The sequence below is a fragment of the Scyliorhinus torazame genome, chromosome 1 (assembly GCF_047496885.1).
Source record: "Scyliorhinus torazame isolate Kashiwa2021f chromosome 1, sScyTor2.1, whole genome shotgun sequence".
NCBI lineage: Eukaryota > Metazoa > Chordata > Chondrichthyes > Carcharhiniformes > Scyliorhinidae > Scyliorhinus > Scyliorhinus torazame.
The window spans coordinates 389,217,465-389,233,044 of NC_092707.1; the positions used below are offsets into that span (position 1 = coordinate 389,217,465).

The window sequence follows — 15,580 nt, forward strand, 5'->3', positions numbered from 1 at the left end:
TGTGTGTATTTGTGTGTGTGTATTTATCTGTGTGTGTGTGTATTTGTGTGTATTTATGTGTGTGTATTTGTGTGTGTGTGTATTTATGTGTGTGTGTGTATTTGTGTGTGTGTGTATTTATGTGTGTGTGTGTATTTGTGTGTGTGTGTATTTATGTGTGTGTGTATTATGTGTGTGTGTATTTATGTGTGTGTGTATTTATGTGTGTGCATTTATGTGTATTTATGTGTGTGTGTGTATTTGTGTGTGTGCATTTATGTGTATTTATATGTGTGTGTGTATTTGTGTGTATTTATGTGTGTGTGTGTATTTGTGTGTGTGTGTATTTATGTGTGTGTGTATTATGTGTGTGTTTGTGTGTGTGTGTGTATTTGTGTGTATTTATGTGTGTGTGTATTTGTGTGTGTGTATTTATGTGTGTGTGTATTATGTGTGTGTGTGTGTATTTATGTGTGTGTGTATTATGTGTGTGTGTGTGTATTTGTGTGTGTGTGTATTATGTGTGTGTGTGTATTTATGTGTGTGTGTATTATGTGTGTGTGTGTATTTATGTGTGTGTGTATTTATGTGTGTGTGTGTATTTGTGTGTGTGTGTATTTATGTGTGTGTGTATTATGTGTGTGTGTGTATTTATGTGTGTGTGTATTGTGTGTGTGTGTATTTATGTGTGTGTGTATTTATGTGTGTGTGCATTTGTGTGTGTGTGTATTTATGTGTGTGTGTATTATGTGTGTGTGTGTATTTATGTGTGTGTGTATTTATGTGTGTGTGTGTGTATTTGTGTGTGTGTGTATTTATGTGTGTGTGTATTTGTGTGTGTGTATTTATGTGTGTGTGTATTTGTGTGTGTGTATTTATGTGTGTGTGTGTATTTGTGTGTATTTATGTGTGTGTGTGTGTATTTGTGTGTGTGTGTATTATGTGTGTGTGTGTATTTGTGTGTGTGTGTATTTATGTGTGTGTGTGTATTATGTGTGTGTGTGTGTATTTGTGTGTATTTATGTGTGTGTGTGTATTTGTGTGTGTGTGTATTATGTGTGTGTGTGTGTACTTGTGCCATGCACATGCCTTATAAACACTTACTGGGTATGGGTAGAGCGTCACGCCATTCGTCCTAGACACAGACCATGTTCCTTCCAGGTACTGGTGGGCCTGGATGGCAACCGAGCTCAGGATGTTGCCGTTGTTAGGGCTAGTTGCCATCTGCAGCCCAGCTTTGGTGACTGCATGCCCGGAGGGAGCCCCCTTCTTCTCCGCCCCGCCGACGATGCCCAGCGAGTTGGGCTTACCCGCGTGCTTGTTGGTCAGGAAGCCAGCATAAGTGGTGGTTGTGGCAGCGTAGGCCGCTGGGACGAAGGCCCAGTCCCGGGCCGCTTGCAGGCTGCCAATGTTGCGCGAGCCCACCAGCGAGGGGATGTTGGAGAGGGGCGGAGGGGAGCCTGGCAATGGGTCGTACTGCTCCAAGGTGGCCGCTTGCTCCAGTGTCTGCACCATCTGGATAGCTTCCTGCTTCAGTTGGTTGAGGTGGGTGGCACAGATGTCGCATCTGTTGTCACGTTCATTCCAGGCTTTGCGGGTAGTGTTGGGCACCTGCAGTTTGTCGTGGATCAGAGCAGAGAAAGCCGGGTCCTGTGAGCAAAAAAGAGGAGACGTTGCATGAAGGGAGGGAGCAAGTTCCAATCAATATTTACCTGGCAAACAGACATAGTCTTCACAATTCAACAACCATCAAAGAACCAGTATTTCAATAACCACAGCTCTTCAGAGCCAATGAAATAGCTGAAAGAAGTTTTGTCACTACACTACAATGCCAGACAATTTAAACTCCTGCAAACAGCAAAGTTCACAACTGGTTTTTCAGTTTTGCGAATTTAGGCAATCCAAGTAAAGGCCTCAGCCTTGAATCTGTCCAATGGTTGTCCACGACTGTCTTTGAAGCAAGAAAACCTGTCATTCTTCTGTGGTCTGGTTTGTGCGTTCGTTATCCAGCGAGTTATTGTGATCTGGAATACACTCTCTTAAAGGGTTCTTGAAGAAAATTCAGTCGTAAGTTTCAAAGGGGAACAGGGTAGGGATTTGACGAGCAGTGATTTGCCGGGCCATGAGGAAAGAGAGGGACTCTTTCATAGAGCTGACGCGGGCCCCCATGGTCGAATAGCTCTCCTTGGTGCTTTACGATTCCTTGATTCTGTACATAACTCCAATCTGACACCAAGGGCAGAATTGAATGTCCTTCCCCAAGGCAAGTCTGGGGGTGGGGCTTTAATCAGATCTACACATCTGACCAACCCGTTTATATCTGCCTGCAACCTACCACTTTCTTCCTCACTATTAACCAATCTCCGTGTCATCCACAAACTTACTTATCATTCCCCCCCCCCCCCCCCCCCGCCGCCCCACATCCCCCGCACATTGTCATCTATATTGTTTATATATATCATGTACAATAAGTGCCCAGCACTGGTCCCTGTGGTACATCGCTGGACACAGGCACACGTCGCACAAACAGCCCTCTACCTCCACCCTCCTACCACTCGGCTAGTTTTGAATCCAACTTGACAAGTTACCCTGGATTCCCATGTGCTTTTACCTTCTTTCTCAGTCTCCCGTGAGGGACCTTGTCAAAGGCTTTGCTGAAATCCACATAAACTACATCAACAGCACTACCCTCATCTACACACCCGTTCACCTCCTCGAAAAGGTTAATCAAATTTCTGAGGCATGACCTCCCTCTGACAAAACCATGATGATAATCCCTGATCAAACCTTGCCTCTCCAAGTGGAAATTAATTCTCTCCTGCAGAATTTTCTCCAATAGTTTCCCTACCACTGACGTGAGACTCACTGGCCTGCAATTCCCTGGTTTCTCCCGACCATCTTCCTTGGGCTGCCCTCCATTCCTCAGGCATCTCCCCTATGGTCTGAGAGGAATTAAACTTACTCGCCAGCGGGTGAGATGCCCATCACCTCCGTTAAAATACCACCTCAACTTTGGTTCCTGGGCCGGAATTCTATGGTTGTTGGGAATCTGCGTTCCCGTCGGCAGCAGCCCCCCCCCCCACCCCCCCCCTGCCACCCAACCCGTGGGTTTCCCGAAGGGTTGGGGTGGCTTCAAGTGGGAAATCCCATTGGCAAGTTGCAGGAAGAGAAAGAATCCCGCCCCCAGCCAACGGCGCGACGCCTAGAAACACGCGGCTGGGGGGGGCCGGCGAACCCAGTCTGAACTCTGAACCGGCCGAAGAAGCCACAGGTTGTATCGAAACAAACGTTCCATTCAGCAGTTCAAGAAGAAGGCCGATTAGGGGAATGGGAATCAAATGTTGGCCTTGCTATCAGGTATCAAATTAAAATGAAGACAGAATGGCAATCTGGGTGTAAGCGTCTCTGTAATTATTGCCTGGAGGTCAGGAACTCTGAGAGACTGTCGCTGTGAGGGCCTTAGAAATCCAGGCAATTAAGGGTTTCTGCAAATGAGGCCAAGCTGCTCATTTGGAATACAAATGGTCCAGCTATCAATGTAAATTGCTACTGCTTTATGGTGGCTGGGCCTCTAACTAACTCTTTCACAGTCCCAACCACCTGGAATCTATTTACTGGAAGGGGAAGACTAAAAGGACTCATAATCCTGACCTCTGCTCTCTGTAGTGAGGCCTGAAAACTCCCGCACAAAGGACTGCCGACGCTCCCGTGTTAACCTGGAGTCACCTGGAGAGAAAGACTTTACTCCAGGCCACTGCATTCTGAAGAATTGTGGTTAATAAAAAGATATTTTTCCTTAAATTTCTTTAAACACCTTTAATAGATTTTAAAACAAAAGTAGAGGGGGAAAGGGCAGGGGCGTGAACAGGATAATGAATAACCTCCGCATCGGAGTAGGATTGTGGCACATCTTCAGGATGGACACATCAGTCGGTCAATGGTGGGAGTGCATGGATGGGGCAGTTGGAGGTCATGTGATGAAGCCTCCAAGGATCTGTCCAACTCTCGCCCACAGTCTCTGCTGACTCTGATCCAATGATAAGCGTCCATCTTTACTTTTAGCTGTTGGGGATTTTCGTTCCTCGGCCATCCAGTCAAAACTCTGTTGCCACCAGTGTCCTAACCCACACCAAGTCCCATTTTCCCTACCCGCTCTGCTCGCTGACCAACACTGGCCTTGATCTTAAAATTCACGTCCTTCATTTTCAAATCCCTCCATGGCCTCGTCCCTCCCTATCTCGGCTACCCCTCCCTGAAATTCCACTAGCACCCCTCCACAGTGCCAATTCTGACCTCTTGAGCATCTCCGATTTAATCGCTATGCTATTGCCAGCCATGTTTTCAGATGACTAGGCCCTCCAATTCTCTCCCTGCACTTGTCCAAGTCTCTCTCCTCCTCGGGGACATTCCTCTTTTTCTAAATTTTTCCAATTACGGAGCAATTTAGCGTGGCCAACCCATCTACCCTGAACATCTTTGGGCTGTGGGGGTGAGACCCACGCAGACACGGGGAGAATGTGCAAACTCCACACAGACAGTGACCCGGGGCCAGGATTGAACCCATGTCCTCGGCGCCATGAGGCAGCAGTGCTAACCACTGCGCCGCCGTGTCGCCCGTTCTGACACATTGCAAATATCTCTTTGTGTGGCTCCCTGTCAAATCTGACTCCATAACCCTCTTGGCTTTGATTCATTTTATGGGGTTATATAAAGGCAAGTTGTTGTTGTATTCACGACCTATGACCCGAACTGGAGAGTTTCTAGGAAATATGTTAGCTCAGTTCCAGGTAAGAGGATTAAGATCAGTGACAATCCCAAGGTGCACAACTCACTGGTTGCTTAGTGTTTCCTCACTATTACATTGCAAACTAGAACACATCAGTGTTCTAGACTCTCCGGAGGGCAATCCCATCAATCCCAAAATCCTGCTCGATCCATTGGGTTTCTGGGATATCAAATAAATGCAAGGTTTTTCCACAGCACCTTCCCACCCTTCATATTTCCCCTTTTTTCCAAGTCACTATCCACACACACACATGTGCACGCATAGCACATGCGTAGCACATGCACGCTCTCACACGTACATACACTTGAAATAACTGCATGTGTCCTTTTCTTTTTGAGTGAACTTTGACCTTCTAAACCTCTTCTCAGCTCCAGAGGAGATGAGTGCGAACCCAAGGGCCCTTTGGCTAAAATATGGGTAGCCATTTTGTTTGCTTATCCCCAGTTATTTTGCCCTCCCCTGTCAGAAGTCTTAATTTCTTGCTGGGATATGGTTCCCTGAGGACTGGCAATGTAATAAAACAGACAATTTTTAATTAGTGGGACTGGGCAATTAGGGCTAGCAATTGGGTTGTGGGGGTCAGAGAGTAGAACAGTTGAATGCAATCCTGTCTTCACCTGATGTCCTTATGTTGTACTTCAGGTGGTTAGCCCTGCTGCCTCACGGCGCCGATGACCCGGGTTCGATCCTGACCTTGGAACACTGTGTGGATTTTGCACATTCGCCCCGTGTCTGCGTGGGCCTCACCCCACAACCCAAAGATGTGCAGGGTAGGTGGATTGGCCACGCTAGATTGCCCCTTTGGGCGGCAAGGTAGCACAGTGGTTCGCACTGTTGCTTCACAGCACCGGGGTCCCAGGTTCGTTTCCCGGCTTGGGTCACTGTCTGTGCGGAGTCTGCACGTTCTCCCCGTGTCTGCGTGGGTTTCCTCCGGGTGCTCCGGTTTCCTCCCACAAGTCCCGAAAGACGTGCTTGTTAGGTAATTTGGACATTCTGAATTCGCCCTCAGTGTATCCGACCAGGCGGCGGAATGTGGTGACTGGGGGATTGTCACAGAAACTTCATTGCAGTGTTAATGTAAGCCTACTTGTGACAATAAAGATTCTTAATGTTGTACTTCAGGGTTTGGGCAGGGGGGTGGGGAGATGTGAAAGGGTTTTTCTGGACAACACCCAGGAGATGGAACCATGGTGAATGTATGCCCTTTCCTAACCCAGTGGTACTGAGCACAATTTTATCCTGCATCAGACGCGGGGCCTTCCCCATCTCTGTGGTTCATCTCCTTCTTCGACCATCAGATCTTGTGCACACCAACCCCCTCCCTCTATAACAACCCGTTGTCCTGGTATGACCCTGCTTTAATACCTTCCTCCCCCACCACACAACAGCATGGTGGGGGGGGGGGGGGGGTACAAGAGTTGCTGAGTGTGTGTGTGGGGGTGGGGTGCTGAGCAGTGTGGAGACCAGCTGCTGGGCTGGGAGGGGGGAGTGAGGTTGAGGATGATGGGAAGTGTTTTTTTTAAACAAACATGCCTTTTTGTGGTTTTTTTTTGAAGCAGCAGCAATCAGGCCTCATAGATCTGCCCATTAGGCCGCACCCACCAATGGAAAGAAAAGCGATGATTTAAAGAGACCTCTCACAGCTGTCTTAAATCAGTGCCTGGACCACGGCCGCCATTGCTGCCTCAGACCTCCCAACACAAAATCTCTTCTCATGGAGATATCCCCACAGTTTGGGTAGTCCTGATCTGTAGCCACTATGTCACCAGTGAAAAGAAATCGGAGACAGAGGGTGGGATTTAAGGTGGGGGGGAGACCCGCTGTGGGCTATCGAACAGCACTGTGTTATTCCTGCACTGAGGAGCTCCGCTTAAAAATGCCGTCCCGATCTCTCAATCTCCGGACGCCCCAATTTACCTGTTGACGGGGTCCTCAACCCACAGCAGCCCACCCCATAAGGGCAGGGCATACCCAGGCTCAACCCCCGCACAGGCAAAATGTCACCTGGCCCTGCCAGGGTGCATGGCTGGCAATACCAGGCTGCCAGACTACCTGTGCCAAGCTGCTCAGGTGGCATCAGCAGTCCCAGGGTGCCACCCTGCACAGAGGTTGACCACCCGGGGGCGTCCGATCGCCTGGGAGACCCGACCAAATGCTGTTCCACCTGATCCCCGTTTGGAGACCAGGACTGAACAGTGCCCGACGGGGATCTCCCCTGCGAGGCTGTTAGATCCCGGGGGCTGGTTAGCTCTGACAGACAGATATATAAGTGCGCAGTTATGCAAATTAGGTCCCACCCATTGTAGGACACGGCCGCTAGATCGTGCCCAGAGATTCAATAATTTTCCTGCTCTCCCTTTCTCTCTGTCGTGCCCTCTCTCTTTCAATCCTGCTCTCTCCTTCCTATCTTCTCTCCGTCCTGGACGCTCCCTCTCCCTCTCTCTCTCTCTCTCTGAGTCCTGATCCCTCCCTCTCTCTTTCATCCCTGCTCTTCAGCTCACTCTCTGCTGCTCTCTCCCCACATCATCCATTAACCACTTGCTAAGTGCCAGATTGTGGGTTGTTTAGTTAGCTGAGCAATTCTTAAGGTTGAAATGAGAACCAGATGTCCTTCAGTGACCGCCGTGCTCATCAGAACCACGTGAAACAAAAGTATCCACAGAAACCAGTTTTAATTATTGATTATGCATCATGGCTGGTCTGATTTTTTAAAAGGTTTAATTATTAAAACGTAAGATGTATAATGGTGCATAAAGAGACATTAATTATTGAGGCTGAGGTTTGCCCGCAGGGCCTCAATCATAAAGGAGTGAATTGTTGAATGTGCCAGGTTCCAGGTCACTCAGGCACTGGGTCACATGTTACCTTCACACATGGCCGACCTCAAGCATCAGGCTTTCCTCACTCGATCCTGAGAGACACCTGATTAACATTCCGGGAAGGGGTGAGAGTCTACCTTACTGACAAATTGAACTCAGCTCCACTGTCCCATTAATTGCTGGGTTTGTCCCGTTCAGCTTTTGCGAAGAGAAGTGCACCCAGGGCAGTCTCAGAAGAGGCCTGTTCATCCATGTTGTGACGGCTCTTTTATTCACCCTCTCGCGGGGAAGTGGCTGTCTTTGGCCACTAATTGCCCACGAGCTGAGTGGCTTGCCAGGCCGTTTCATAGAGAATCAACCAGATCGCTGTGGGCCTGGAGCCACGCGTAGGCCCGGGCGCGTAAGGACGGCAGATTCCCCTCCCTGGAGGGGCATTAGTGAGCCCGGTGGGTTTTTCCGACAATCAGGGACAGTTTCACGGTCACCGTTACCGAGGCTACTTTTTCAGTTCCAGCTTTACTAATTGAATTTCAGTCCCACCAGCTGCCATGGTGGGATTGGAACCCGTGGAAATGCTCCGCGTTTCCAGAGCATTATCCAGAGGGGATTTCCTTCCTTAGCTCAGCGGGTTGCCGTGATCTGGAATGCGCTACCTGAACAGGTGGAGGAAACAGATTCAAGAGTAGCTTTCGAAAGAGAATCGTAAAGATAACTGGAAAGGTACCAGAACCTTTGGGATTGGGGGAGGGGTGGTGGTTATCATAGAATTTACAGTGCAGAAGGAGGCCATTGGGCCCATCGAGTCTGCACCGGCTCTTGGAAAGAGCACCCTACCCAAGGTCCACACCTCCACCCTATCCCCATAACTCAGTAACCCCACCCAACACTAAGGGCAATTTTGGACACTAAGGGCAATTTAGCATGGCCAATCCACCTAACCTGCACATCTTTGGACTGTGGGAGGAAACCGGAGCACCCGGAGGAAACCCACGCAGACACGGGGAGGACGTGCAGACTCCGCACAGACAGTGACCCAAGCCGGAATCGAACCTGGGACCCTGGAGCTGTGATGCTAACCACAATGCTACTGTGCTGCCGTGGTGAAGAGAAGCCTGGGGGGGGGGGGGGGGGGGGGGGGCAATGGTCTACCCCAGATAGTTCACTGTTGAATATATTCGAGACTCAGATAAACAGATTTTTGGTGTGCCAGGAAATCAAGGGTGATGGCCAGGGGTGGAGCTGTGGCAGATGATCAGCCAAGGATCGTTCAAAATGGTGGAACTCCAGAAGGAAAAAGGGAAATAAGAATACTGGTCCAAACTGTTTTATTCCTTTTTATGAGGCAGTCTAGGGTTTAATTCCTGCTTCTATATCTCATGTACTCCTGTGCTGCGTGAGTCGATACTAATTTCTGAGATTTGCCCTTCTCTAAATGCCCCTTGAGAAGATGGTGGTGAGCCGGGGCAGTCCACGTGGTGTTGGTGCCTGGGTCTGTGAGGGAATTCCAGGATTCCGAACTCCGTGACAATGCAGGAATGGCGACATTTGTCCAAGTCAGGATAGTGGTTGAATTGCGGAGGGATCCAGGAGTGATGCTGTTCCCAGGGGCCTGCTGCCCTTGTCCTTCTAGATGGCCAAGGCCATGGAGGTTTGGGAGGACTGGCCCAACGCTACATCTCATCCTCTGAATGCTCGTTATAAAGCTCCTAAGAATCTTTCCTGAACTAAAGGGGCGACACAAATGCAAGCTGTTAGAATCACCGAGTTTACGGTGCAGAAGGAGGCCATTCGGCCCACCGGGTCTGCACCGGCCCTTGGAAAGAGCACCCGGCTACAGCCCTCGCTTCCACCTTATCCCCGTATCCCAGTAACCCTACCTAGCCTTTTGGACACAAAGGGGCAATTTAGCGTGGCACAAGGGGGCTAGGATTTAGGGGACATAGCGAACTTGGAAGATTGTGGGGCTGGAGGTGGTTATAGTAGAGATGGAAGATTGTGGGGCTGGAGGTGGTTATAGTAGAGATGGAAGGTTGTGGGGCTGGAGGTGGTTATAGTAGAGATGGAAGGTTGTGGGGCTGGAGGTGGTTATAGTAGAGATGGAAGGTTGTGGGGCTGGAGGTGGTTACAGTAGAGATGGAAGATTGTGGGGCTGGAGGTGGTTATAGTAGAGATGGAAGGTTGTGGGGCTGGAGGTGGTTATAGTAGAGATGGAAGGTTGTGGGGCTGGAGGTGGTTACCGTAGGGATGGAAGGTTGTGGGGCTGGAGGTGGTTATAGTAGAGATGAGGCGGGGCGGAGTGAGGCTGTGGCGGGAACTGAACACTAAGATGGGAATTATAAATTTGAGCTGCTGCGGGGGGGGGGGGGGGGGGGGGGGGGGTGGCTAGCCACAACCGAACAGTGAGCACGGGGTGGGGGGGAGCGAGCGATGGCTGTGCGGAACCTGGTCGGAGATGGGACACCAGCGTCGGACGAGGTGAGACACATTTGTGGGCTCGTTGGGACTTTACAACAATCTGTGTTGTCACTTCATTTGGAATGTGCAGATTTATTCAATTGAAATAACCCCAGTGTTGTGAAAGTAGATTCAGGAGCTGTCACTGCAGTGACCTGGGCACTCTGCCTGACATTTCACCGTCATTAGATGGAAGCCAGAATACTTCAAAGGGGTTTTTGCAAAATGTGAACTGACAGGAGCAGACAACCAGTCACCAGACTGATCTGAAAGGAGAGTTGTCAAAGGCATCACCCTGGTCTGTCTCTCGAACACTTAAACCTCCCACTTGCCCTTCGGCCTCTGCCTCCTCTGTGTTGGGGTGAATTTCAGTAGGTCAGAACATAACTGGTCACTCGATTAAGAATTTCACCTGTCCCACACCCCTTGTGTAGGGGCGTCGATGCCAATACCGTTGCGCACAGGGGCCACAGCCGCCATCTTGGTCGAGGGACCTGCAGGAATAGCAATTAATCCCCTTCCTCTCTTCACTGGTCCCTCGGGCTCGGAGGATGTGACGCCAACACGGTTTTAATGTGAACCCGCAGATATTGTCACATAGTGTGGTGGCCTGTTACACCTCTGATACTCTATCAATAACACACGACGAGTGATGAACATAACTGAGGCTTTAATACACTAAACAGCAAGCCTCCTGCCTCTGTACCCGAACTGGGTCGGAGGCGGAGACTTGCCACCTTTATACAAAAGCCTGAGGGGAGGAGCCACAGGCGGAGCCAGCCTGGACAAGCCCAGGCATGTACAATACAATACATATAATGCAATAACGTGGTTTACCACAACCTGTCATACAATACACAATCCTTACACAAAACGCAGCTCTTACTGAACAACCTCCCATTGATCCCGATGACCTAGAATAGGTCAGCAGTGGGCAATCGGAACGCTGTCATTAAATGTGCAGAAAAGAAGGAAGTAAAGACCTGAATTTCTGTAGCGCCTTTCATGCTGTCAGGCATGGATCCGATTGGGGGCGGGGGGGGCGGGTGAGAGTCATGCTTGAAACTGTATGTAATTTACACATTTGCAGGATGTTGGTGCGTCTTGTCTTATTGGTCTGTGTATTTAAGGAAAGCAGTAAATGCGTTAGAAGCAAGTCAGAGAGGGTTTATTGGATTAATACCAGTTGTCTTATGAGGAAACGGTGAGGTTAGGCTTGTATCCACTGGACTTTAGAAGAATAAAGGGCGACTTGATCCAAACCTTTACAATCCTGAGGGGTCTTGACAGGGTGGGTGTGGAGAGGATGTTTCCTCTTGTGGGAGAATCGAGAACCAGGGGTCACTTGTTTAAGACAGCATGTGAGGAGAATTACTTTTGCTCAGAGGGCTGTGAGTCTCTTTTTCAAAATACAGTGGAAGCAGAATCTGAATTGTTTTAAAGTAGAGGTGGACAGATTCTTATTTAACAAGGGGCTGAAAGGTTATCAGGTATAGGCAGGTCCGTGGGGTAGAGCCTACAATCAGATCAGCCGCGAACGTATCAAATGGCGGAGCAGGCTCGAGGGGCCGAGTGGCCTACTCCCGCTCCTAATTCGCATGTTTGATGAGGTGAAGGGAAGGTAGCGAATCCCGGCCTGTCCCAAACCCAGCGGCGGGGAGGGGTAAGCCAACCAGGATTCCAGGGGGGCCACGCAGCGATCCACGCCGTGGCAAGTGAGTTGAGTGGTTGACAAGTGTCAGCCTCGGCTCGGATGGCCCTGACCTCCAACCCCCCCTCCCCCCGCCCTCGAACCCCCGCCATCTCCCAAGCACTGCTTATCCAAGCCAAATAGCCCAGTCGGCAGCTCTACCCACTCGGGCAGTAGAACAAAATAATATCGCATCTTGTATCAGTCCCAAAGGTCTTCACAGCCAAACTTTCTGAAGGTAATTTGCCGCCATAATGTGGGGAAGCGTATTCTAATAGGGCAACAGTCCAGAAAGAAAATGGCGTCACGTTTTACCGATATTCTGTTGATCCAATTGTCTCGCAATAGTGTTACTTGGCAACCAGCACTGTGCTGAGCCTCTCATACCATCTACAACTAAATTAGGTTTAGTAAATCTCAACTTTCAGGCCTCTATTCTCCCCCCCCCCCCCACGCCGGGTGGGAGAATCACCGGGGCGCCGCGCGAATCGCGGCACGCCGCCCCGACCCCCGTACGCGATTCTCCCCCCCCCCCCCCCCCCGGAAACCAGCGGCGCGCGATTCGCACCGGGCCGTTCGGAGAGCCGGCGAGCGGTGATTCTCCGGCCGGAGGGGCCGAGCGGCCGCTACGACACGAAAGGTTCCCGCCGGCGCCGTCCACCCCTGGTCGCTGCCGGCGGGAACTCTGCGGGAACGCTGGGGGGGCGGCCTGTGGGGGGGGGGGGGGCTCCTTCACCGGGGTGGCCTCCGATGGGGTCTGGCCCGCGATCGGGGCCCACCGATCGGCGGGCCGGCCTCTCCCCCCCCCCCCCGGGCCTACCTCCTTCCGCGTGCGGCCCCGGCTCCATGTTGGTGAGGGGCCGGTGTGCGTAAGACGTTCCCCGCTCATGCGCAGGATTGGGCTGCCCCAACTGCGCACGCGCGGGTTGGCGCCGCGTAAGGACGCTGGAGCGGCGTGAACCGCTCCAGCGCCGTGCTGACCCCCTGTGGGGGCCAGAATAGGTCGTGTCCGGGCCCTGTTTCCGCCGTCGTGAAACGTGACGGCGTTCACGACGGCGCGAACACTTGGCCTCCATATCGGAGAATCGCCCCCTCAGTGTTTTGATTGACTTCATTCTGTTTTCATTCATGAATCGATAAATTACATAATAGCGGAGAATTGTGCGGCATGAAGGAGAGATGGTGAAATCAATTGACGTGCGTTAATGTAAATGAGTGATCTGCTTCTGTTAAGTAACTCGCAGCGCACTCCCTTAGGAAGCCCCAACCTCAACGTCCAGACTGAAGTGGAGTGGACGACAGAGCGATTAAATCTGCCAACACCACAATGAGTTATCCACAGGAGGCCAAAGGGGCTGACACGGGGAGAAGGTGCCACATGATCACAGCAGTTTTAGAACCAGCTACTTTTAGGTCAGTGCTGTTTAGCTGCCACTCCAACCCCCCCCTCCCCATACGCGCTCATTTCATTTAACAAGAAGATAAAGAGCCTGGTTTATGACCTTCTCCTGTTTTGCAGGGGCGATACTGCTCTATTCCAGGTGAGGGACCGTTACGTGTTGAGCAAATAACAGGCCTCTGGCCTACAGTGAGGAGGGCTAAGTGTGAGCTGCACCCCACTCTCACTGTGCGCAGGCCCTCGGGAGCTACAGCATTGTCCATGTGGCACGACATGAGCCAAGTGCCCCTTAACATCAGCCTCCAACAACAACTTGCATTTATATAGAGCCGTTAGATAATAAAATGTCCCAAGGCACTTCACAGAGGCATTATAAATACTGAGACACAATTAGGGCAATATTAGGTCACATAGCCATGACTCGGTCAAAAAGGCGAGTTTTAAGGAGCATCTTAAAGGGAGGAAAGCGAGGCAGAGAGGTGTAGTGTGGGTGTTCCAGAGCCAGGGCCTAGACAACTGAAGGCATGCCAAGCAGGGTTGCCAACCCTCCAGGAGTCTCCGGGAACTGAAGATCAATCTCCAGAACACCTCTGCGTGCAACCATCGCGAAAAATCATCAGATTAAAAACCTGTTAGTTGTGTCATTTTCTTTGACCATTTTTCTCTGCCTTCAATAAAAATATTGAAAACGGGGGGAAAATTCTGTTTGACTGATAGCCAAGCATCATCCAATCGGGTAATGAGTCCTTTTGCTTTCCAGGTGGTGTAGGAAGACCCTGGGCGGGATTCTCCGACCCCTCGCCAGGTTGGAGAATCGCCGGGGGCTGGCGTGAATCCCGCCCCCGGCGTGTCCCGAATTCTCCGCCACCAGAGATTCGGCGGCGGCGGGAATCACGCCGCGCCGGTCGGCGGGGGCGGGAATTGCGCCACGCCGGTTGGCGGGGGCGGGAATCGCGGCGGTCGGCCGTCTCCCCCCCCCCCCGTGATTCTCCGCCCCGCGATGGGCCGAAGTTCCGCCGCTGTCAACCCTCTCCCGCCAGCGTGGATTAAACCACCTACCTTACCGGCGGGAGCAGGCGGGATCTGGCCCCTGGGGGTGCCCCCACGGTGGCCTGGCCCGTGATCGGGGCCCACCGATCCGTGGGCGGGCCTGCGCCGTGGGGGCACTCTTTTTCTTCCGCCTTTGCCATGGTCTTCACCATGGCAGAGGCGGAAGAGACCCCTTCCCCTGCGAATGCGCGGGGATGACGTCAGCAGCCGCTGACGCTCCCGCGCATGCGCGGACTTCCACTGATCGGCGAAGACCTTTCGGCCCCGGCTGGCGTGGCGCCAAAGGCCGTCCACGCCAGCCAGCGGAGCGCCAACCACTCCGGCGCGGGCCTAGCCCCTCAAGGTGAGGGCTTGGCCCCTAAAGGTGCGGAGCGGCCCGACGCTGGAGTGGTTCCCACCACTCCATCACGCCGGGACCCCCCCCGCCCTGCCGGGTAGAGGAGAATCCCGCCCCCTGCGTCACAAGGGGGATTGTGTTGGCCGATTAATGGCTGGAGCATGGGGAGAAAGAAGTCATGTGACGAAAGCTCCAGGAATACATTTAATCACAGTTGGTAACCGGAGTGAGCAATGGTGGAGCGATCAAAATCAAGGATGCTCATGGGGCCAGAATTAGAGGAGCGCAGAGATCTAGGTGGGCTGTGGGGCTGGAGGAGATTACTGGGGAAGGGCAAGAAGGTGTCTGAAATCAATGCCCGTCTTGTTCATTGGGAGGGGGGGGACGAGGTGGAGAGGAAATGAAACAGGAGACGGTGAGAGGCAAAGAGGCAGGGCAACTCCTTCGGGTCCCTCAGGCTCTGGTGTTCGCCTCCTCAACTGAATCTCACCATAACTTCAGAGCCATCCTCAAACTTGAGTTGAAGACTCGGGCGGAATTCCCCCCATCCGCCCAGGGCAGGTTTGACGGAAGGCCGGCACGGAGAATCTGGAAGGAGCCAAAAAGTCGGAAATCCACTGGCGTAGAAGGAACAGAAGGAAAAATGGGAGATCGGGGAGGTAAAGGGGGAAATGGAGAGAGAGAGATGGAGCAGGCAGATGGGAGAGGTGGAGGGAGAAATGGAGAGAGAGAGATGGAGCAGGGAGATGGATGGGGAAATGGAGAGAGAAGAGGATGTACTCGGGAGATAGGGGAGGCTCAATTACACTTAAATAACTGCCTCCTTGGTTGAGGAACATTCTCAGTTTCTTGCTGCCTTCAGAGTTTGTGGAAGTCGTCAGGACAACAGCCCTGGCACAGAATGATGCTCTGCGGGGCCCAATAACTCTTTGAAAAAAGACAAGCCTGCGCGATTCTCCGACCCCCCACCGGAGATTCGGCGGGGGGGGGGGGGGGGGGGGGGGCGGGAATCGCGGCGCGCCAGTCGGCGGAAATCCCCCGGTCCGCGATGGGCCGAAGTCCCGCC

At 51.9% G+C, this 15,580-nt stretch overlaps 1 protein-coding gene across 1 annotated transcript in view; it reads right to left on the reverse strand.

Moving 5' to 3' along the window:
- The window catches only part of kif26ba (kinesin family member 26Ba), a 272,137-nt gene extending 270,512 nt beyond the window's left edge, over positions 1-1,625 (reverse strand). Inside the window, exon 1 of the mRNA XM_072512933.1 lies at positions 1,084-1,625. Coding sequence (XP_072369034.1) covers positions 1,084-1,494 — 411 coding nt within the window. The 5' untranslated portion in view covers positions 1,495-1,625. The remainder of the gene's footprint in view (positions 1-1,083) is intronic.
- Between the last annotated feature and the right edge of the window lie 13,955 nt (positions 1,626-15,580).